This window comes from Mustela lutreola, chromosome 11 (assembly GCF_030435805.1).
Source record: "Mustela lutreola isolate mMusLut2 chromosome 11, mMusLut2.pri, whole genome shotgun sequence".
NCBI lineage: Eukaryota > Metazoa > Chordata > Mammalia > Carnivora > Mustelidae > Mustela > Mustela lutreola.
In genome coordinates, this window is record NC_081300.1 from 64,995,323 (window position 1) to 65,018,414 (window position 23,092).

At 57.0% G+C, this 23,092-nt stretch overlaps 1 protein-coding gene across 1 annotated transcript; it reads right to left on the reverse strand.

Annotated features, from left to right (window-relative positions):
* Positions 1 to 308: 308 nt before the first annotated feature.
* Positions 309 to 18,188, reverse strand: GGT1 (gamma-glutamyltransferase 1). Its single transcript, XM_059138863.1, has 14 exons — positions 18,088 to 18,188; positions 12,043 to 12,234; positions 11,341 to 11,517; positions 10,602 to 10,732; positions 10,353 to 10,439; positions 7,178 to 7,370; positions 6,453 to 6,610; positions 5,294 to 5,443; positions 4,659 to 4,795; positions 1,880 to 2,067; positions 1,534 to 1,661; positions 1,322 to 1,434; positions 1,136 to 1,249; positions 309 to 642 (listed from the first exon to the last, which is right to left on the reverse strand). Exons 3-14 carry the CDS (start codon positions 11,502 to 11,504, stop codon positions 496 to 498), a joined length of 1,710 nt encoding a protein of 569 aa, XP_058994846.1. The 5' UTR covers positions 11,505 to 11,517; positions 12,043 to 12,234; positions 18,088 to 18,188; the 3' UTR covers positions 309 to 495.
* Between the last annotated feature and the right edge of the window lie 4,904 nt (positions 18,189 to 23,092).

The window sequence follows — 23,092 nt, forward strand, 5'->3', positions numbered from 1 at the left end:
GACGAGGTAGCGGGGTTATAAGCATCTCTTGGCGGCCCACTGGCCAAGTAAACGCCAGGGCTTCAGCGCCCCCTGGTGGTTGATACTAGGAAGTGCCATAGCCCAGGCCAGAAAAGGGAGGACCTGGCCCCCTGGTCCTGGGGCTCAAGGTGAGGAAGGACAGTGATTGGTCTGAGTGGGTCCCGTCTCCACTCACCCACTGGCCGGACTCTCATGTACGTTCTCAGACTAGCTCCAGCACCTGAGAGGTTATGACCTCTGAATCCCGCCTCTCCACCCTTCCTCACCGTACAGCTCCAATTCACACATAGGATACTGAGGCCCAGTGATATGGGAGCTGGGCCAGCAAGGCTGCCCAGAGCCTCACGCTGCGACCCCCATTTATTGCACTGCTTTGTCACTCACAGGGGGAAGCAAATCCCTCCAAGTTCCACTCTGGCCCCAGCGGGGAATCTCATCCCTAGGTTGCCAGGAAGCCTTGCCCACCCCAAGCACTCAGTAGCCAGCAGGCTCCCCGCCTTTCCTGGGGTCTGAGGCAGCTGCCCAGCCACCGGCCGTGTGGACAATGGCTTGCACCACACCAATGAAGCTAGAAGTGTCCTCAGTGTTGTGATGCCGAGTCTTCAGGGCTGTGGTCACCGCCTGGGTTGGGGGGAGGGGATAGAGGGTTCTCAGCAGGGCCTGCGAAGCCATCTGAACCACACAGACCCACACCGAACCACATAGACGGTGCCATTTCCACCCAGAGGCCAGGAAGAACAAGTTGGGGGCAGCTGGGCCTAGTGGGTCTCCTTGGAGCAGGTGGCCTGACCCAAGCTGCACAGGGGTTCAAGATGGCCCAGGCAGTGGAGGTAAAGTTCATCTGCCCCAGGCAGAGGCTGGTAGTCTACTTTTTTTTTTTTTTTTTTTTTTTTTGAGAGAAACAGGCTCCCCACCAAGCAGGGAGCCCTATGTGGGGCTTGATCCCAGGACTCCAGGATCATGACCTGAGCTGAAGGCAGACGCTTTAACGACTGAGCCACCCAGGTGCCCCTGGTAGTCTACTTTTTGATGACTCGGGAGATCCGGGCCTCCTTCCTAGGACCCCCCCATGACCCCCCCCCTTATAACTCAGTTTCCTTGGCCCCTGTCCCACCTGGTCAATGCCTCTCTCCAGCGTTGTTGTGTTGGGCAGAAGCTGGTTGTGAAGTCGGGGCTCCTCTACTGCCCGTTTTACATCGTAGCCAAACCACAGGTTATGGATGATGGCCTGGAGGGCAAAGGGATGGGGTCAGCGTGGCCCAGGGGCAGGGGCTGGAGGGGACAGGTAGATGGCACGTACCAGTGCGGTGGCCGTAGTGATGTGCGTGCCCCCAGAGGCACCTACCACCATGCGGACCTGGCCATCCTGGCCCACGAGGATCGCCGGACACATGGACGAGAGGGGCTGCTTCCCTGTAGTCACCAGATGGGCAGGCAGGGACAGAGATGCTGGTCAGCTGCCTGCCCAGGGCACCAGCCATCTCTTGGCCCAAGTCCCTCCCCGCCCCGCACCTGGTTTGATGAAGTTGGCTGGGGAAGGGGGCACCCCAAACTGGTTGGTGATGTTGGGGGAGCTGAAGTCATCCATCTCATCATTGAATATGATCCCGCTGACCTTTGAGCGTACCTTGGAACCGAAGCTGCAGACCACCCAGATCAGACAACTGGGCCAGATCCAGCCCCTGCCCCACCCAGCCGCCACCCACCCACCGAAGCTCTACCCAGCCCAGGGAGACTGAGGGCAGGCGTTCTACCAAGGTGGGGCCTCAGTTTCCCCACCATGAAAGGGGTTGATGGAGCTCCCTCCTGGGAGACACAAGCAGCCCCTGGCCCACCCAGGGCCACCAAGCAGCCCTACTAGAGGTTGATGGTGCTGGTGGCGGACACAGCGCTGCCATCCTCTGCAACCACGGACAGGTGGGCCGTGCCACCATCATCAGGCGTGTAGAACTCAGGCTCATAGTAGGAGGTCGGGTGAGTGGTGCTGTCAGAGATCCGGGCCCGGAGCTGAGCGGCAAAGAACTCGGAGCTCATGTTGCGGACCACCTGCCGAGACCCCAGAGCTGGCCTGAGGAGGTGAGGGGGGAGGATGGGGAGGGGGCACAGGCTTGTGCGAGCAGCTCTTGGGAAGCCCCCAACATGGCCCTGACCACAACCCTCCTGCACCCCCAACCTCACATAGCCCGTCCGATCCCCTTTCCAGGCTCTGCCTCAGCTGCAGTCCAGCAACTCTAAGCATTGGTCTGTCTACCCCACAAGCCCCCACTCTGGCTGCATTCAACCTTTCATTCATTCATGGAGCTTGTACTACATGCCTGATCAACAGGGAAGACATATATGGGTCCCTGCCCTTCTGGCAGGGATGATAAAGGGAGGCAGGGACATGCTGGAGAGAACAAGCCAGGTAAAGGGGATAGAGAAGGACCAGATGGGAGCAGAATTGTCAGGGAGGGCTTCTCAGAGGAGGTGATGTCTGAAAAGAGGCCTGAATGAGGCCTGGTGGTAAATGCAAAGGCCCTGAGGCAGGCCTGTGAGTGACAGGCAAAGGGTGAATAGGGTCCAAGAGAGAGGTGGTAGGAGACATTAGCTGGGGGTTATCCCAATAAGTCTTCAGAGGCCCTATAAGGAGTCTGGCTTTTGCTTTGAGCCACCCGGGCCTGGGACAGAGGAAGGAGCACACCAGCAGTTCACAGGATCCCTCTGGCAGCTGTGTGGGGGTATAGTGTAGAACCCAACTGGGAGGCTATGGCATCAACCAAGTGAGAGACGGGGGTGGTGCGGATGGGAGAGAACCAATGGCCCCAAAGCCTTCGGTGCAGAGAGGCCATTTAACTGTGGAGGCTGACCCTGCGGAAGGGACAGTGAAGGTGGACAGTCAGGAGCTTGATTTTGGAGACATGCCTTTTCCTGTTGCAGATGGGTATGGATCCGTGTGTGTGGAGTGCATGGGCAAGACCAGGCTGAGGATAAACAGGGAGCCCTCAGCCTCCAGTCGCTGCTTCAACCTGTGCGCATGAACAGGGTCCCCATGGTGGTAAGGACAAAGAGGAGAGGAGAGGAGACAGGAGCCAGCAAGGAAAGCCCCTGGGGACCGAGCAAAGAAAATGCCTCCAGAATTTTCCAGCAACACCCCACAGGGAAAATTTTCAGTCTGAATCTACTCCCAAGAAAACAGAAAGTCAAATCCAGGATGTGGGATGGTTCTGCAGGACAGCCGCCCTGGGCTTTAAAAAGCAGCAAAACACCCCAGACATCTGTTGTAGGTTCAGAGACTAGAGGGACAGAACAGAAACTGCGAGGGATGAGTCTGATGGGCTCTAGACCTAAACAACCCTGGGACCCTGGGGAACACAGGAGTCTAATGGGCCAGGTCCTCTCGAAGGCAGTATGGAGGTCTCTCAGTCTCGGGAGCTACGACCCAAAGTGCGATATCAGGGACTGACCATCTGATACCCAAAGAGCACACACATGTCAATAAAAAGGGGTGGATGGAAGCATGGAGAGAGGAAGGGGATGGGGCAAAATGTCCACAACTCGGCAAAAGGAAAAGGTGAGGAAAGGAGGTGGTGAACTGAACTGTGTGAGATGCTGCTGAGGGGGGCCCAGAGGGGAAACTGAGGCTGGACTCTTGAGGGGGGTGGAGTGAGGGGTCCTGGCAGGGGGGATGTGGAGCGAGGAGGGCAGAGCCTGATGGGAGAGGGCCTGAGAAAGGGATGGAGAGGCCCAGTGTGCCCTGAGTGGAAGCAGAGGAAGGGGAGGCAGCAGCGACAAGCAGATGCCTCTTTCCAGAACGACCTGTCAGAAAGGGCAGGATGGGAATGCTGGAGGGAGCGCAGGGCTGCAGGAAAGGCTGAATTGGCAGGTGGAGGAGCAGAGGGGCCAGCCTCAGCCAGGTCGGCAGGGGCGGGGGCTGCAGAGAGACACGGAGGCAATGCAGTGGCCTCGGGGGGATGAGTCGCCAGGTCCCTGAAGGCCACGGGGAGTAGCATGAAACGGTCCTCAGGAAAGAAGAGAGATCCAGGAGAGCAGAGGGGCAGCTGAGAGACACAGGTCAGTGTGAGGGGGTCTGCAGGTCTACCCCAGAATGGGGGAACCAAGTAGGTAAAGGGGCACCATGATGGGAGGCTCAGTGAAGGCTCAGCCTGGAACTGGGGTATTTGGCTATGAGTGGGTCGGGCTGTGCAGGGCCTGGGTGGGGATCAGGGAAGGGTTAGCTGCTGGGTGTGACCAATAAGCTGGTGGCTGAGGCCTCTGCCACCCAGACCCCCCCGCCCCTCCCCCATCCTCCTCATGACCCTCGAGGGTTACGATGCCCCTACGTACTCCTCAGCTCAGCAGTGAACACTCCAAAAGCTTCCAGACCAAGGGTACAGCCCCCAAGGTGTGAGCTTGGCCAGGGATAGGGGCCACTAATTACTCATTGCCTACTCGTCACACTGCAAGCTCCCTGTGGCAGAAGGCTGAACTCGGGGTCACCAGTCCATCCCAGCACACGGTAGGCCCACCACCAAAGTCGGTGGTAGAAATGGATTCATTCAGCATGTGTGAGGTTGGGGTGGCCCCAGGGAACCATCGTGGCACCTCCATGAGAGGCCCTCCCCACCCATCGTGGACCTCTTACCGCCCCTGCCTCTTACCGCCATCACATCGACAAACTCCGGGTCCCCAAGCAGGGTCCTCTTGGCATAGGCGAACCGGAAGGCCTCCACAATGCGGTGGTAAGTCAGACCCTTCTGCTCGGGGGTTTCCACACTTGCCCGGGAGAAGTTGTACCCTGATGGAGCAGAGATGGGACACACCGGCAGTCCCAGGGCCCTTGGGACACCCCAGCTCGGCCAAGACAGCTGAGTGTTCCAGGGTAGGCTCACACCTCCCTGAATCTCTTTGCTTGGCCCAGCTTGAGAAGGGGAACGTTGAATAATGACCAGTGGACACTTTGGAGGAATGGAGGGATGGAATGAGGCAAGGGACCCCCGGACCTGGGCCTCAAATGTCCAGCTAGAAGGGCGACCCAGTCTTACCCAGTCCCAGAAGACCACTTAGATTTGTCAGACAGATCCTCTGGACCAGCCCCCCCGCACCCACTAGCTGTGAACTTCCAGCACTGGGTAACTTGGCAAGGCAGACAGACCCTGTCACCCCTAAGCCCTTGCAGGGGCTGGTCCCAGCCCGGGATGCTGCTCCACACCGTTTTTACTTCCCAACCACTCCTCTTCCTCCCTTAGCCCCTGACACCCCCCACCCCCTACAGGGTCGTGGTGGGACAGCTCACCCTTAAGGATGTTGAGAATAAGAGCCAGCACCGGGCCACTGAGCGGGGCGCTGGGCACGTAGAGATGGGAGTCCCCAAGGCTGATGTTCAGGGGGTTCTCGATCAGCCTGGCATGGTAGTCGTTGAGGTCCTTGGCGGTCATGATGCCCCCTGATGCCAAGAGCAGCTCAGTGGGGGGACATGGGGACGGGGCCCCAAATCCGAGGGGAGGACAAGATCATCAAACTGAAAGCCCTCGCCCACCTGGAGGGTCCCTGCCCCTCCCCCTCCCCACAGCCCCACCCCCCCAGTCCCTCTGTGCTCCCCAAAGATGCCTCCTCCCCATCGCCAGGCTCAGGCCAGCTGCCCTCCACCTGTTTGCCCCACTGGCCCCCAGGTCGACCTCCTCTTCCCCTGGCACCAAGAGTCCTCTTCCCTAAGTGGAAAATATCGGCTCCGATCTCCCCCTTGCCCAGTCCTCTCTGCCAGAGACTAATGGGTGGGTGAAAGGAGGCTCTTAATTCTACAGGAAGTGGGCTCCAGACAGACCAGGTTATTTACATACAGGCTAATTTCCTGCCCCAGTGCTAAAGGTCAGCATGCTAATCACACTCTTCTGCGTCTCTGATAAAAAGAACAGTATGAAGAAATCCACACTGGGGACGGAGAGGCAGCGCAGGCTGCCTGGCTGAAATCCATCAGAAGCTGTCCCTGCTTGCAGCTCCTCCAAGGCCTCTCTCGCCAAGCCCACCCGCATCTGCTGCAACCCTCAGGGATAGTTAAAGCTCACCCTCTCTGGGCCTTGGCCTGTTCCATCTGCCAGGAATGCTCTTCCTCTCTCCGACCTCATCTGGAGTTCATGTACTACCACCTCTGGGAAGTCCTCCCAGACCTGCATGTCAAGGCTCCCTCAGTCTGAGCTCCTACCTGGGCCTGCATTTATCCATTGAGAACTTTCTCTCCTGAACTCTGAACTGCACTGGTCTCTCAGTCATGACTTAACCAAGATCTGTAGATTCTTGTGACCTGTCACTAGGTGCAGACGTCTCCTTGACACCCACCCCTCCACCAGATGCTGCTGAGGGCCTAGAGTCTGGGCCACAGCAGGACCAGAGGACCTAAGACCTCTGAGCTCTGGCTCAGGGTTCCTTCCCCAGGGCCGCTGAGGTTGCCCACTCACCAGCATCCTGAATGTCCTTGATAATCTGGGCTGTGAGGCTCCCGTTGTAGAAGGCTTGGGCTCCCTCCAAGGCCAGTGTCTCGTACGTGTCTGCCAACCGTGGCAAGGTCAATTTGTCCCCTTCCCGCAGCACTTTCCCATTGTGGCAGAACACCTCACTGGGGCAGAGAGGCTCCTGTGAGGCTGGCAGGCCGGCTGGATTAAGTCAGTCACTTCCCACCCAATCACACACGAGATCGAAGGACAGTGAGCAGGGCACCTGGGTGGCTCAGTGGGATAAGCCTCTGCCTTCGGCTCAGGTCATGATCTCAGGGTCCTGGGATCAAGCCCCGCATCAGCTCTCTGCTCAGCAGGGAACCTACCTCCTCCTCTCTCTGCCTGCCTCTCTGCCTACCTGTGATCTATCTCTCTGCCAAATAAATAAATAAAGTCTTTAAAAAAAAAGACAGCGAGCACCCTTCCACGGGTGTGTGACCCTCATCCTCTGGTGTCCAGCCCATGCCTCCTAGAGCCCCTGCCACTCAGGACACACAAGCTTGGGAAGGCACCAGGCTCAGAATGTGATCCCATGCACATTGGGAAAGGTCCCTGTATCCTAGACCTCAGCCCTCCATCAGCACAGGTTCCTGAAAGCACCCTGCCAGTCATTCACAGCTTGCAGGGAATCTTGGGCCATGTCTGCCCAGCCTGTGGCCCAGGGCAGGCCAACCCCCCCCAAGACATACCACAGGGCAGGCCGCTGCTCGATGACTGCCTGACTTTTCTCCAGCGCTGCCGCCAAGCCCTTCCCCACAGGGAAGCCCCTGCGGGCCAGCTGGATGCTGGGCTGGAAGAGGCGAGCCCAGGGCAGCCGCCCGTGCCGCTGGTGGGCCAGTTCATAGCCTCGGATCTCACCGGGAACCGCCACCGACAGCCCCCCTGCATAGGGACAGGGACACACACACACACAGTTAGTGGCTCTAGTCTGGGGACACTGGGAGGGATACTCTCTCAGGCCACATCCTAGGCACAGTCCCCAAATGGGATCAGTGAGGTTTCGGAAAGAAATGGCATTGTCCTATCTGGACTCAGCAGGCAAAAGTGTAGATGGTTAGGGACATGCGAAGGAGGCCACAGGTTAGGGAGAGGTGGTTCCTTCTGCTGAATTCTGCTGTCCAGGGATGAGATGACTGCCTCTGCGGGGGTGGCCACCGGGTTTGAAATCCTGTGCCAGGCCACAGCTGCACACAAGACTGTGGGGAAGCCAGACCCCTGCCATCTCTCAGTCTGAGCTTCCTCACCCACAGGCTCAAGGGGTCCACCAGAACCCACAGAAGTTCCCAGTGCAAGCCCGGGGGCCACCCTGACATTGAGCCAGTTCCAAGGCAAGACCTCTACCTTTCTCCCTTCTACTGTCTCAGAACCAGGACCTGAGCCCAAACCCCTGCCCTTTACAGTCTCTGGGCCTTAGTTTCCCTCAGAGGAGCCCACAGTTCCACTGGAAACACCTGTAGACCCTGGTCCCCACCCACTCCCACGGCCCACCATGCCCTAAATTAGATACTGGTGCAGAAAGGTACAGCCACGGCCCCCACTCCCAGACACCCTCTTGTTTCCACCCCTGAATGACAAGGGCCATCTCAGCTACCCCCAGACTAGGCAGTCTAGGTTCATAACAACCTGAAGCTGGGCACGAGAGCCAGGATATTAGGATCTGCATGTCTGCACATCTCAGAAGGTCTGACATCCAGCCCGTAATTCCTGCCACCTTAGATAAATGCCTCCCTGACCTTGGGCCAATCAGGCCTCACACCACCCTGCTCGCCAAAGCCACCACTGACCCCTATACTGGCAGACCCAGGTCTCCTCTCAAGTTCACCTTACCTGGTCCATCACTCCTGCTGGGTCACCTGTGCATCCCACCTGCCAGGCTCTCCTAGAGTCTCTGTTCTCTACTCCCCCAGATCAGAGCTTGAACTGGAACTTGAAGTTCCATTATGTGCTCACAACTCCACATTTACTTTCTAGCCTGGCCTGCTCCTCTGATGGGCAGACCTGAGGACGCGGCTGCCCATGCCTAAAAGGCATCTCTAACTTAACACGCTCAAAACGCAATTCCTGACTATCTCTCAAACCCATTCCCCACAGCCTTGCTGTTCTCTGCTAGGGCTGCCCCCTCTTTCCGGATGCAGATCGAACACCAGTCATTCAGGACACTTGGCATATGTGTCACACCCAACCTATCAGCAGACGCATAGGCTCCCCACTCCAGGTATGTTGAGTACCAACCACCTCCCAAACACCATCTTCTCTCCCTCAATATTGTGGTGACCTCCTGACAGGTCACCTCACGGGCAGGCCGCGCGCTCTCTGACCCTTCTGCAGCAACCCAAGGGGTTAAGTCCGACCTACCCCAGATCCACCCCCACAAACACCCCAAGAGACACTGTTCCCTCTCTCCGACAAGAAGCAGGGTCTTCGCAATGACCCATGAGGTCTGACGCCATCTGAGCCATTCTGACCCTGGGGTCAGCCAGTGCAGCCTCGCTTTTTCCCACATGGGCCACTTGCTTTGGCCCCAGACACCCCTACAGCTCCCCTCACTCCAATCCAGCCTCTGGGTCTTTGCTTAGCCCGTCCCCGAGCGTGCTGTACTTGGTGAATCGATGCCATCTGGCTCTTCCCTGCCTCTGCTATCCTGGCTCGACTGGGCCACAGATTTCAGAATTCGCCTGTTGCCTTTGCTTTGTCCCCTGGCTTGGGGAACAGCCCCTGACATTTTAAGAGGTGCCCAACTAGTCCTGGTTAAATAAATGTATTCCAAGTGCCCCTAAGGTGCTAAGCCTGTAAGATTCCAGTGAATTTCCTTTCTACCCATTCAGAGGTTCCCAAGGGATATAGGAATTCAAACAAAGACTGTAGGTTGGAGAGGACTCCAAGGGGGCGGGGCTACCCGCAGGGCCCCGCCCACCGCCCAGGGCTGAGGAGCAGAACCTGCAGTTGGAGATGGGACCAGTTAACGCCAACAGCCAGAACTTCCTGCTTCCAACCTCCTAGCCTGCAACCCGTTTGAGTCCTTGGAAGCAGCACCCTCTGGTGGCCACTGGCTTCCCCGCAGCTGCATGGGAAAATTGGGGGCCTCTTCTCCGCATAAGACTTTGTTAAAAAAGAGACTTGTCTCGGGGCACCTGGGTAGCTCAGTGGGTTAAAGCCTCTGCCTTCGGCTCGGGTCATGGTCCCAGAGTCCTGGGATTGAGCCCCGCATCGGGCTCTCTGCTCATCGGGGAGCCTGCTTCCTCCTCTCTCTCTGCCTGCCTCTAAACCTACTTGTGATCTCTGCCTGTCAAATAAATAAATAAAATCTTTAAAAAAAAAAAAAAAAAAAAAAAAAAGACTTGTCTCTTGAGAGCTAGCCCCACAAATGAACGAACAAATGAATGACTTGGATGCCTTTGAAAAACACAGGGTTTCAACAGCCCAGGTCCAATTTTGGCCTCAGCACCATCCAGCTGTGTGAGCTCAGTTGGTTTGCACTACCTCTCTGGACCTGTAAAATGAGAATCAACACAGCACTTCCCTGGACTCCCAAGCATACAAGGGAGGATTCAAGAGGCTCACTGGCGAAAAGGGCTGAGCAAAGTGCTGGCCCCAGTGACCCACGGTATGTGCTAGCCGTTGAAATAATTATTCTCTCTGTTTACTAATACTGGGTGGCTCTGGAGGGACCTGACCCGAAAATAACTGAAGCTCCACCTCTTTTTCCCTCCATGATGATGGTCTGGACTGTTCATTACGGGAGGGTGTTGTGGGGCCAGGAAGGGATGGGTACAGTGGGCATCAGCCTATCCAGAGCTGTCCCCAGCCCTAGAGGCCCATGCCTTCAGCCCAGCTCTGCACCCACACCCTGACTTTGCACCTCACCTTCCTGTGACTGTTCCGAGCTATTGAACATGCTGTCAAAGGCCAGCCCCGGGGCCACCTCGCGGGCATTGATGATCTCAACTTTTCCTGGAAGAAGCAGGAGGGTAATCCAGACCCACACCAACCCTCCTCACCCAAGGGTGTGAGCCCAGGGGCCGCCCAGCTCTGCCTGCCCCCAGCCCAAGTCCAGCCTGAGCTAGACAGCGGCTGCCATTCACCCCCCACCCCCCCGTTCCCGGGGGCACTCACGTGTGGTGCTGTTGTAGATGGTGAGGAACAGGCCGCCCCCGATGCCCATGCTGTGGACGTTCATGAGCCCCACGCACAGGAGGGCCGCGATGGCAGCGTCCACCGCCGAGCCGCCTTCCCTCAGCACATCCCTACCCAGGGCACACGGGGGCAGTGAGCATCTGCGGGCTCCCCGATGCGGGCACCTGCCACCCACCTCCATCCACCCTGTCAGGCCACCCTGCCCAAAGCAGGAGGGAAGAAGAGCCCCCAGTTCTGCATAGAACTCTCAAGCCAATGGGCTTGTATGGTCTTCCTTTTCAAGCAAACAGATGAACATGCATTTTATAATAGAAAGAAAATGGGAAAATTGTTACTTTTATCGACAACACTTTTTTTTCCTGTTTAAGTCTCTAAGTGGGAACTGATCTTTGTAAATAATGTGAGACAGGGGTCGAAAATAGCATAAAACAACAGTTGATCCAAAGAGATGGAGATTCTTAGGTCTGAGAAAAAGGGGCTCAGCTAGGCCCTGGAAAACCCACACCCTGCTCTTGGAGTCAGTGTCCCCTTCTCCCCTTCTCGCCTTCAGAGGCTGCTGAGAAGTTCCAAGGAAAGGACACGCAGCTCCATGTGAATCAGTCACCCCTTGTCCAGGTAGCTCAGGGACAGTTGGGGAAACTGCATCTCAGGGGGATGAGGGTCTGGGCCAGATCCACTTGCAGTGGTCCTCCTGGGTTCCCATGCCCTGCCTGCTCACCTCCCGATCTCCGAGCAATGCTTGGCATCTGCAGCCACGGCCGCCCTGGGGTAGACATGGTTGTGTGTCTTGGAGGCTGAGGGCAGCCAAACGCACAGGCCAATGATGAGAAAGAGCACGAGCACCACGGCCACCAGGACCAGAAACACATACTTCCTCTTCATGGCTCTGCAGGCCCTGTTGGGGGTGGGGGGTGGAGGATAACAGAGTCAGGGGCCTACCACTGGCCTGCCTCTGGGCACATCCTGACCCTCACCTTCACAGGGCACAGCCCAAGATGAAGTCTCAGAAACATCCCTGTGTCTCCTTCCAGCCCCCAGACCTTTGCTCATGCCATTCCCTCCACCAGAAACTCCTGACCCCATCTGTGCCCTCCCAAACCTCCCTGCTTATCCTCAAGGCCGCATTTCAGTAAGGACCCCATGTCCAACAGAACCCTCTTCTGGAAGCCCCCAGATTCCATGTGCCCCTGCTTCTACATAGCCTCAGCTATCCCCCAAACTGGGAGCCATGGCCAAGTGTAGAAGTCCATGAGGGGCAAGCCTGGTCTGATTCCTTCTGTGACCCCCACCTCAGCCCAGAGCCAGGCACCATCCATGGGCCTTCCCAGAGTATCCTGCCACAGACTGTGGGGTTCAGAGAGAGGACCCCCCTGGTCTCCTCCTATAATCGTTAGCTGAGGGCAACAGGGCAGGTGCCTACCTTTCTCAGGGGATGGGAGCCCCACGCCTTGCCTGCAGAGGTGGCTGCAAAAATGGGGCAGTGGGGACGGGGGTTGGCTGAAGCCGTTGATGAGATAACGGGGGTCTCCCTCACACACGGCAGGTGCCTGTGGCCGCAGGATCTGCTCCAGAGAGACACCACAACCACGTAGCCTCCTGGTTTTCCTGAAAACTGAGATAGCATACCTGAAACACCCCGAGTCTATTCCCCCACCCCGGGAGCTCCGTGAGGTTCCTCGACCTCCAAATGAACTCTAGGGTTGAAGAGGAGGCTGTCAACTGCTCTCACGTTTGTGGGAGATCTCCAGGCACAGCCGAGAGAGGGTTCGCCCAGAAAGGGGCCCGGGTTCAGTGGTGTGAGTGTCATATGACAAAGTGGTGAAGCCCACGTGTCCCTGGCCAAGGGGATGGGGCGTGCAGGCTGGGGAGCAAGCTCAGCCCATCTGAGTCTTGCCCCCTCTTCTGATGTGGGGCCCTGGGCAGGTCACTGACCACCTGTCCAGTACGAATGGCTGAGGCATCCTGCAGGGGGATATTGTGGAGGGTAAGTGACTTGGAAAGGGTGGGGTGCTCGGGGAGCATTAGCTGTAATTGTCACTGGCTACCAGAGTGATGCCCTGGAGGCCTGGACAGGGGGAGTCAGCGAGGGGGGTTTGTGGGCAGAAGGAAGCTGGTCTGCTTCCTGCTCACTGTTTCCCTGTTGGCTCCTTTCCCGGTTGTGCAGGGAGAGACAACAGTGAGCTTTTGGGTCCCTGGCGTGTTGGCAGCAGGCAAGGGGTGTGATCCCCGCAAGGAGGGACAGTTTTGGTTACAGGCGCAATCTCGGTTACCTCCGGGGGTCAAGGGGTATCTCCCAACAAACCCCAGGCTGGGACTCCTCTGGTTCACTCTGCCTCTGTTCCGAGGGCCTAAGCTCCAGGGCCAGAAGTGGTGTCCCAGCAATGGTCTAGGAATGGAGTCTCACCCCACGTCAGGGACATCCAGAAGGGCTTTCCCCTCCCAGGCTCAGTGGGCAGCCACAAAGCAGACACTACCCTACAGCGCCAGGAGGATTCTAGCTGGTCTCTTCTCTTCACCTTGACTGAATCCTTTCTGGTGGGACTTCTGCAAAGCCTCCTCCCCACACTCCCTACTGTCAGTGTCACCTGCTCCTTAGTCCTCCAGAAAGCAGAAGGCTCTCTCCAAAGTGCCAAACAGATCCTCCCCCCTGCCACTGTCCCGGGGACAGTCTATGCCCTCTGCCTTCCAGCAGGCCTGATGGGCTTCGGAGCACACCCCAGGGGGGCTGGAGCAGGGTTAAGGATTTCTGGTAGAGACAGCTGTGCTGGAGGTCCAAGGGGCCTTAGGAGCTGGGCCAGGAACACAGAACTTCCCCATCACATGTGGTGGGGGTGGGTGGGGTAGGGCAGAGGCCTTCCCAGCATGGGCACAGCCACACCTGCCAAGGAGGCCCTCTAGTCCCATCCACTAGGCACCTTGGGGACATTGCCTCATTTCTCCCAGCCATGGGGCTATTGGCCAAGACCCCCCTTCAGGGCCCTCTTTTCTCCCCTCCGGCCTCTGTAGTGTCCAGCCATGACTTCCTGTGGTCTATACTCCAGTCTCTTCTGTCTGTCCATCTCTGTCTATCCATCCATCCACTCAAGGGCTCAAGTGGGCTTCCGAAGGGATAGGAGGCACCCAGCAAGGCTCAAACTGCCAGGGAGTATGGTTAGGGGTGGACAGCACTGACCCCCAACCTCTGCTCCCTGGACAGGACAACAGGGAGGCCTAGCCAAGCCCTGCAGGCTGATATCTCCTGCCCTGCGGAAGACACCCTGCAGGGGACTGGGCTTCCGTTTCCCACCATCCTCCCATACCCCACATTTTTCTCAAAGACTTACTAAAATAACGTCCAAGCCCAGAGGCATGGCTCTTACCTAAGTTGGTTTCAGGAGGGGAAACTGAGGCCAGGCACAGCACTTGGCTTCACACCCCCACCCCACTCCTCATGACCCTAATGGGCTTACCTGAGGCCTGGGATTGGCAGGGGCCCAAAAAAAAAACTCCCTGTTCCTCAGAAGAAGGTCTGGGCTGGGACACAGCCAGATTTGTCTGCCTGGGAAAGTCTGGGCCACAGCTCCGGCTGCCCCCCCCCCCACTGCCAGGAGTGGCCCAGAGCCACGCCTGCAGCCCCTGCAGAGCCCCTCAGGGGGCCTCTGGACTGGGACTGGGATCTGGGGGAGGGTACCTCCAAGGAGGAGCAGAGGCAGGAAAGGGGCAGGAGAGGGCCAAGGAACTCTCTTGCTCACCTAGTCCCCGAGGGGGCAAGCGGCTTGCCGGGGGACGCCCAGCAACCCCATGGGGCAGTTGAAGGTGTCTGAGTAGGGTGGAGAATAGACTGTCCTCTAAAAGATCAAGCCTGTTAGGGAGGACAGCCCCAGAGTCTGACGTCATGGCAGCAGGGAGGCGCAGTGATTCAGCCTGTCCCTAAGTGACTAAAGTTCACACAGTCCTGGGAGGGCCCTGGGCGGGAGATAGGAGGTGCTGTGACAGCAGGGACTCTTGGGGTCCCCATGACAACGGCAGTCAGTGAGGAGTGTGGCCCCAGCAGGGAAGGAGAGGTGCGGTGACAGAGGCAGAAGGTCCCCCGCTCTCTTGGATTTGGTACCCCTCAAAGGGCAAATCCACTGGCAAGTGCCCTGCCAGCAAGCCCTGGGCTGGGTACCCCCCTGGCTCATTCTGTCACTGTTCAGAGCATCTGAACTCCAAGGCCAAACATGATGGCCTTGAACCAGGACCTGAGAGCCCTTACCACACAGCTCAGGCAGATGCCAAGGGTGCCTTCCTGGAACACAGCCTGAGGCCTCGAGTCCAGACCAGTTGCACTGGCTATGCAGGAATGTTAGTGCCTCGGGCCCAAGAAACCACCTGAGCAGCCTGGAAAGGGGGAAAGGGCCCAGAGAGGGCCAGAGCTGCTGCAAATCACTGCCAGCAGTACACACCTGGTCAGCCCATACCTGCCCCCAAGGTGCTGTGTCCCTGACCAGCCCAACAACAAGATCTTGAGCCAGGAACGGATCCGTCGTGCCCAGCCCAGGGGAACTTGGACTCTGCTTCCCATTTCCCTTTGGCTTCCACTTGCCAAGAATAAGGATGAGCCACTCCTCGAGTCAGGACTCCTTCCCTGGTCCCCCAACTGGTGCATCTAGGCTGCCTGGGAGCCCCCCAGCCTCCATCTGGAATGCTTAATCCATGACCATCGTACAAGGCTGTGCCAGCTGCTAAGCAGGAAGAGAGACAGAGGCTGACCGGGTATGGCTGCCCACACTGGGTCACACAATCAAAACAAGTCTTGTCCTCTCACCCCCTGCCCTTGAGCAGGCCTGGGATGAAATCCACAGAAAAATGCATTCCTATGCAAATGCAATCCTCCATGGCCCCAGGATGGGGGCGCCATGACTAAGCTTTTCCCCTGGACATTACCTGCAGACCAGGATGACTGAGAAGATGGACAGGGCAGGAGCCAGGGACCAAGGCCCATGACCCCGTCCCTGAGGGCTAAATGCCAGCAAGGATGTCAGGGGATTTGCATAGCAGGGCAGTCAGCTAGGAGGGGTCTATAGTGGAGAGACTTGGGGCTCTGTCCCTTGTCTGAGCCTGCTCAGCAATTTCCGCCCGCCTGGGAAGGCATAAGACATGGCAGTATCTGCGGCAGCAGGAGGGTAGGAAGAATGTGTGTGGGGGAGGGGTGTGCACGCCTGGGTGGCTCAGCCGGTTAAGTGTCTGCCTTCAGCTCAGGTCATGATCCCAGGGTCCTGGGATGGAGCCCCACATCCAGCTCCCTGCTCGGCAGGAAGCCTGCTTCTCCCTCTCCCAGTCCCCCTGCTTCTGTTCGCTCTCTCGCTGTGTCTCTCTCTGTCAAATAATAAATAAAATCTTAAAAAAAAAAAAAAAATGTGTTAGTGGGCAAAGGGTGGCCTAAACCCCACAGGTGATCCCAACAGGAAACTCCTGACCTGGGGCAAGATGGGGGTGGGATGGGGGGTGGAGAGCTGCCTGGGGGCACAGACAGAATCCTAGCAGCAGCCGTAGGTTCCAGGAAGGGGAGTCAGGAGGAAAGGAGTCTCATTAAAGGCTGTGCCAAGGAGGGCGTGATGGGGGTGTCCAGGTGGCTCACTCGGTTTAAGCGTCGGACTGACCAGCTCGGATCATGATCTTCAGGTCCTGGGATACAGAGCCTGAGTTGGGCTCCCGTGCTCAGCAGGGAGGTCTGCTTGTCCCTCTGCCCCTCCCCCCGCCGCCCTGTTTTCTTGAGCTCTCTCAAATGAATAAATAAAATCCTAAAAAAAAAACAAAAAAACAAAAAAACACCCAAGGGGCGCCTGGGTGGCTCAGTGGGTTAAAGCCTCCACCTTCGGCTCAGGTCATGATCCCAGGGTTCTGGAATCGAGCCCCACATCGGGCTCTCTGCTCCACGGGGAGCCTGCTTCCTCCTCTCTCTGCCTGCCTTTCTGCCTACTTGTGATCTCTCTCTCTCTGTCAAATAAATAAATAAAATCTTCAAAAGAAATTTAAAAAAAAAAAAGAAAAGAAAAAGAAAAAAAAAGCCCAAAGGCATGATTTACAGAACAAAGAACCTTCCTCACGTGTTGAGTGTGTCCCATTCTCTTCTTGTCTGCACCACCCCAAGCCCTATACACTGACAGAGAGACCTGAGGGGTGTTGTCTGGGGAAACCATGTCACCCTGGAAAAGGCTGCAGGCGCTGGCCCGAAAAGCCTCCTCCAGACCCCACAGTTCCTGTCCGAGGCACATAAGATAGTAAGCTCCCTGTCCCCAGGAAGGTACAAGCCTCGCCCACCAGAGATACTGACTTTATCACACACACACACACACACACACACAGAATCTAGGCTGAGTGGAATAGCTTTCTGGTGGAAATCTCAGAGGAAGCCTGAAGTTTCTCTATTAATCCTCCAACCTAGCTTGACGACTGTGTCCCCACAACCTCCGAGCTCCAGGGGTGAAACTGGGGCACAACCCCAGATCCATTCACAAACAGTTCATGCAAAATCAGCTGGCCCCGGGTGGTGGTGGGGGGCGCCTGGACCAGCACGTGGGCCCAGAACCCACACCGGAGTCACCCCCACCCCCGACCCCAGACCTGAGAACATATAGCTCTCCCTGGCTTCCTGAGCCCGGCCCACATCCCTCGAGGGGAAGCTTACCACACTGCCCAAGGCCGAGGTGGAGATCTGTCTCCCTCACAACCCACCCTGGTGGCATAAGGTTGAGAATTAGAAAAAGCTCCTTCCCCAGTGCATGATAGCCATCAAAACGGATACCTGTCAAAACAGCTATACACATCCGCAATGACCAGGTGGTGGGCACCCCCTAGAGTTGTGCAATGACCCCTTGCACAACTGAACCTGCCCCACAACCCCTCACAGTCACAAACCAGAGCCCGGGGAGGGCCCAGCATGGCCGGAGGACCCAGCTCCCATCACAGCTCCCTCTCTCCAGATCTTCCTGGGCCTCAGTTTCTCGGTGCTGCATTCCTCCCTCTTAATTCCAAAAGTCCACTTGCGGGGTGTTGTGCCTTCTTCAAAGGCTTCCTGAGAGAAGCCCAGCAGCTCCACACAGCCCTCCTCTACCCACCCCACACCTGTGGCACAGTGAGCCACAAAGCCTGGACAGGCAGCCTCAATCCCTCTTACCAGACAAAAAAGAAGAGGCCCTCTAGCCTAGAGCCAGTCAGACAAAGACCTGTGCAACCTCTTTGTAGGATCCACTCACACCAGCCTCAACCCCTTCACCCTGAAGTTCAGCTCACCCCCATGACTCAGGTGCATAAGCTGAGGCTAGAGAGGTAGAGGCCAGCACATGGCAGAGCTGGAAATGGAACCCACGCTTCCAGATGCTTCCAGGAGGCCCTAAGCCTGAGCTACCCCAACCTACAATGTCCAGTAGCTCAGAAAGGACGAGCTGTCCTTTGGGTCCCAGAGCCCTGAGACACCCTCAGAAGCCCCTAGCTCCAGGCTCACCTGGCTCCAGGGCTGGTCCTCCTGCTGCTCTCCAGCAGGGAAAGGAGAGGGAGTCCCTGGTGCCCAGCTGTTACCCAGCTCCTCCCCTCCCTCTCCCTGCTGGCTTGGGTGGAGGGAGGCTTTAAAGGCACAGGAACCTTTCCAGGTGGGAACTGGGCTGGCTCCCAGTCCTGTCCCTGGGGCTGTGTGACCTGGGTCAGCTGCTGGCTTCTTTGAGTCCAGTAAGGTCCCTAACACTGAATGAGAGACCTGAGCTTGGGAGGCCTCAGTGGGGCTGAATGAGAACAGGTTTCAGGCAGAGGCAGGTCAGGCCAAAGGTCCCCTGGAAGGAGGTGGGCTCCCCACAACTTACGCTGTCTGGACAGGGGTCACACATTGTTGGGGTGCGAACAGATACCTGCACCACTGGGGCTGGGAGTGCAAGCATCTAAGGCTCCAGCAAGTTGAAGAGCCTAAGATTCTCCCCCTGACTCTGTAGTAGCAAATGCTCCTCCAGACATGCTCTCCCCTGATCTTCGGGGCTGCAGGTGGAGTGTCTAGGGGCTGTCACTCCAAACACCCTGGTCACTTGGACTGAAGGGAGTCACACGACCCAGGGGAGCCTTTCCTCATCCCCTAAATTTGTGGGGTGGTTAGCAGGAAGGCTGATGGAAGACTCAGGATAAGGGTGGGAGAATGGGGTTGTCTGCTTAGGCCCCTACCAGCTCTGGCCCATCAAATAAAATAGGGTGGGTGCCCCCACAGGACTGGCAGGCCCAAGACTATCTGTGTCTCTGAGACCCACTTATGGCTTGCTGCCCGCCAGACTGGCCACCGCTAGCACCACCCGGGCTTAAATTCCTCCTTTCATTCATTCCCTCATCTAAGCCTTGTCTGTCCAGCTGCTTTTCTCAAGGAGCCCCCAGCAGGATTGGAGATAGGCTTAGCATGGTCAGCTAGAGAGGAGGAGGCCCCCGGGGCCCTGGAGGAGAGGCAGACACCATGACGGGGGCCTTAGGAATCCGGCAGAGCTGGGATCGTGTTGGGTAGGACATGCCCGATGGAGGAAACCTGAAGCCTGGCACTGGAGGCAAGTCTGGGAGTACCGAGGCACAAGGGAAACTCTTGACCTCCCTGGGCCCTTCCTGAGCCCCGAGGTGTCAATGCTAATAAGGGAAGTGGCTGAGCTCAGACCCTGAAGGCCAGGCCAATGGGTCTGGACTTTGAGAGGCCCAGAAGGCTGGTGAATGTATCACCTGGGCTGGGTAACCCATTAACCCCAGCTCACTCATTAAGACCCTGGTGGATGACCAGAGGATAACGGCTGTGGGACGAAGGGAGTGTGGAAGGCTGTGGACTGCTGAGATGGGCTCTCCGTGTCCTCATTCCTTGAAGAGTTTCTTAGGCGAGACTGGCCTCCAGCCAGGGATAACTGCCAAGGCAGCATGAGGGGTGCCACCCCACCATCCTGACACCTTTTATCTCCTAATCACCCCTACTTGTGCAGGCATCAGCAGCCTAGCATGCCCTATGGCCCTTGGTCAGACAGAAGGGCCCCGGGGCCAGGACACCTGGTCCATCTCCTCTGAGAAATGAGGAAGGAAGGTGGCCTCCAAGGGCCCTTTCTGTTCTGACGGTCTTGGGTTTGCCCCAGCTCTGTGTCTGCGAAAACAAGGCATTGGTGGGGCAAGAAGGGTGCTCAAGGGAAACCACAACCTGGGAGGGAAAGAAACTTACTCAAGGCTGCAAGGTAGGACAATAAGTGACCATAGAAAGGGGAACGCCCTGTAAACCACTTCCTGAAAGTAGAACCTCACTGCAGCTTCCGCCACACCCCACCCTGCTGTCAGGTCCTGGGAGGGGCTGGGCCTGAGCCTCAGGAAGTGCCAAGTGGGCCTCAGGCCCTGGTTGGGCCACCCCTGGTAGGTAGAGACAACACCTCCCAAAATGCAGTCAGGAGCCTCACCGTGCCGTGAGCCTGAGCCAGGAGGGAGGTCCAGTCCCTCCAGAACTGCTGGGACAGGATCTCAGGGCCCACTGGGAGCCAGGAAACCTGATGTCACCCCAGACCTTTAGTGTCCCCTGGTACCCACACCAAGGAGACATTGGGTAAACTGGCCGAACAGGAGTGACTTTGATGCCCAACATCACAGCATCTTAGTCAACTTTAAAATCACAGAGTCTTAAATGTTTGGTCCATGGTATCCTATTTCCAACACCCAGAAAGGTTAGCTTGCATACCTTCCCTGACGGGGATCTCAGTATCTTCAAAGATGGCAAGACTGTGATTGGTCGGCAAGCTCTTCCCAAGGTCAAGCCCCAGTTTGCCTTCTTGGAAGGCTTCTGCGGTTGTGAGAGTCAGCATGCTGTAGGTGGGCCTGACCTCACTTCCTGCCCACTGAAGCCACAAGCAGAAGACCAGGGGCCAGCCCGGACCCTGTTGCCACCCGGCCATAGCCTCTCACAGCCACACAGACCACACGGACGGGATGGAAGGAAGACAGCTCAGTAAAGAGGCTGGTGTTGCCCAGTGGTAGCCAGGAGACAGAGCCCCTAGAGCCTGGCTGACACCCCCTGCCCCCATCGGCATATTCACCATTTCAACACCTACCTTTGATGTAGGGATGTAGGCTGGAGCCCTGCCAATGTGTGGGCCTCCGCAGATGTCAGCACGTTAATACGTGGGAATGTCTGGCAGCTCGGCCAGTCTGGCACCTGGTAGGCCAAGCCCAGAGGCAGGAGAGCAGCACAGCCAAGGGCATGTGTTCTCGGGTCCCTAGGTTCAAAGGCAACCCTGCCACCTAAGGCCCAGGGTCTCTTCTTGCCCTCAGTTTTCTGTCTGGGGAGCAGAAATCATTAAAATAATTGGGGGCGCCTAGGTGGTTCAGTCAGTTAAGTGTCTGCCTTTGGCTCAAGTTGTGATCCTGGAATCCCGGGATCGAGCCCCACCATAGCCCAACTCCCTGCTCAGAGGGGTGTCTGCTTCTCCCTCTCCTCTGCTCCTCCCTGCTCATACCCCCACTGTTCACGCTCGCTCTCTCTTTCTCTCTCTCTCTCTCTCCAATAAATAAATAAAATCTTTTAAAAAATAAAGTAAAATAATTGTTGGGTGGCTTAGCGCCTCCTACCTGCATGGTTCCCAGGCCCAGGCCTGCAGTCCCCTAGGTCCTTGCCTGATGAACAAACGGCTCAGGCTCAGAGTCAAAAAGTGCCCCCTCCTCCCGGCTGCCCTGCCCTCTCCGCCCACGGCACCCTGTGCAGGTAGCATTTATCGTATCACCTCGTAATTATCTGTGGGTCTGGGAGCTCCAATGGGTGGAGGAGCAAGGCTCAATCTCTCCCACCCCAGCCCCCATCCCAGGGCCGGACTTGATCTGGTCCTGGAGAGGCGTCATGGGGAGTCACTGACTGGAGCCTCTCCAGCCCCCACCCCAGACCCTCCACCAGGGGTAGGTGGACCCGTGTTACTCCTAATGCCAAAACCACCCAACACTTTCCTTGCACGCCTTGTTGGCCCTCTGCATCCCTTGCCCCCACCCCCGCCACCTCATTCCTCCGCCTCCTGCATCACTTCAAGCTGAACTCTGAGTCTTGCTTGCAACATTTTGCGGGCTGCTGTTTCAGATGCCTCAGGTCAGCGTGCTTGCCTAAACCTGAGCTAAGGAACATACCTCCCCCCAGCCAGCCTAGCCTCAGGACCCATCCCCAACCTCACTGGAGTGGTCCAGCAGCCTTCCATCTACCCTCCGGGGCCACTCCCGACCCCAGGCCCTCTCCCCTGGTAACTCCTCCTCCGGGTCTACAGACAAAGTTTCCCTGCCATAGCCCCTGCTGAGCCTGCAAATCTGAGCACTTCCTCTCTCCCTAAAAACGCATCAAAGCCTCCTTTGCCCTCTAGATAGATTCCTGCTTTGCTGGGGCCCCACCCCTTCCTCTGGGAGGTTCATCCCAGGCTCTCCGTAGGGACTTCTAGCTGGCGCTCTTCCTTCAGACCCCAGCCTCAATGCAACTCTAAGGACCTATTTAGCCAGAGCAGCTCCCTCCAGACCCTGCCCGCACCACCCTCCTCAGAGAACTTACTTAAAAACAAGTCCCAGAAACCAGTCCCAGGTAACAAAGTCCAAATACAAGGGTGGGTCAGGCCAGGTGGAGGTATCCAATCGGTGGGGGGCGCATACTGTCTCCCTAGCTACTAAGGAGTATGGGCCCCACCCTTTGGGTGCCCTTTGGGCGCCAATTCTGACCAAGGTGATAGGCTAGTTCAAATATCTACTACAGGGTAAATTCTAGTTCAATTGGTCACTTCTGTGTGACCTAGCAGGACTGTGCAGCTTTCTCTGTGTTACAATCTCATTGGTCACCTGTGCGTGGCCAGGCCCAACCACATGGCCTTTGCCCTTAAAAGCTAGTCTGTAAAGACGAGAGGGGTCGCCTCTTTGCAAGAGACGGCCCTGGCCAGTCAGTTTGATTCTCGATCCTTGGCGTGAAATAAAGCTTTGCTTGATCTTCGCTTTGTATCAGTTTCGCTTCTTTGACCATGGACCCAATACAACCTCCTGCGGAAGTCCTCCGTGTCTTCCTCAACTCCTGTAAGGGCCCCCAACACAGCTCCCACCCCTGTGGGGTAGCTGTTAGTTTGACTTCCTGTATCTTAGGCTCCTCAGTATCCACAGCGCCCAATGGTCGTCACTGAGTGGGCCAATAAAGGCTGTGGGGCGGCTGGGCGGACTCAGTACAAAGCCATAGAAAATCAATCTGTGAAAACACCACTGTGTGCTGGACTCTTTCTTTGTTGTGGCTAATCCTACAATAAAATGTCGGTCAGGCATCCTATTTTCCCCGTGTTACAGGTGAGGAAACTTAAGTTTGTGGAAGCTACCACAGTGAACAGAACAGCATCCCCCCAAATTCATTACCATCTGGGAGGTCTGAATGTGACCTTGTCTAGAAATAGTCTTTGAGGTGGTGTTAGCGTGGGCCCTAAATAGGATAACCAGTGTTCTTGTAAGAATAGGGCGCCTGGGTG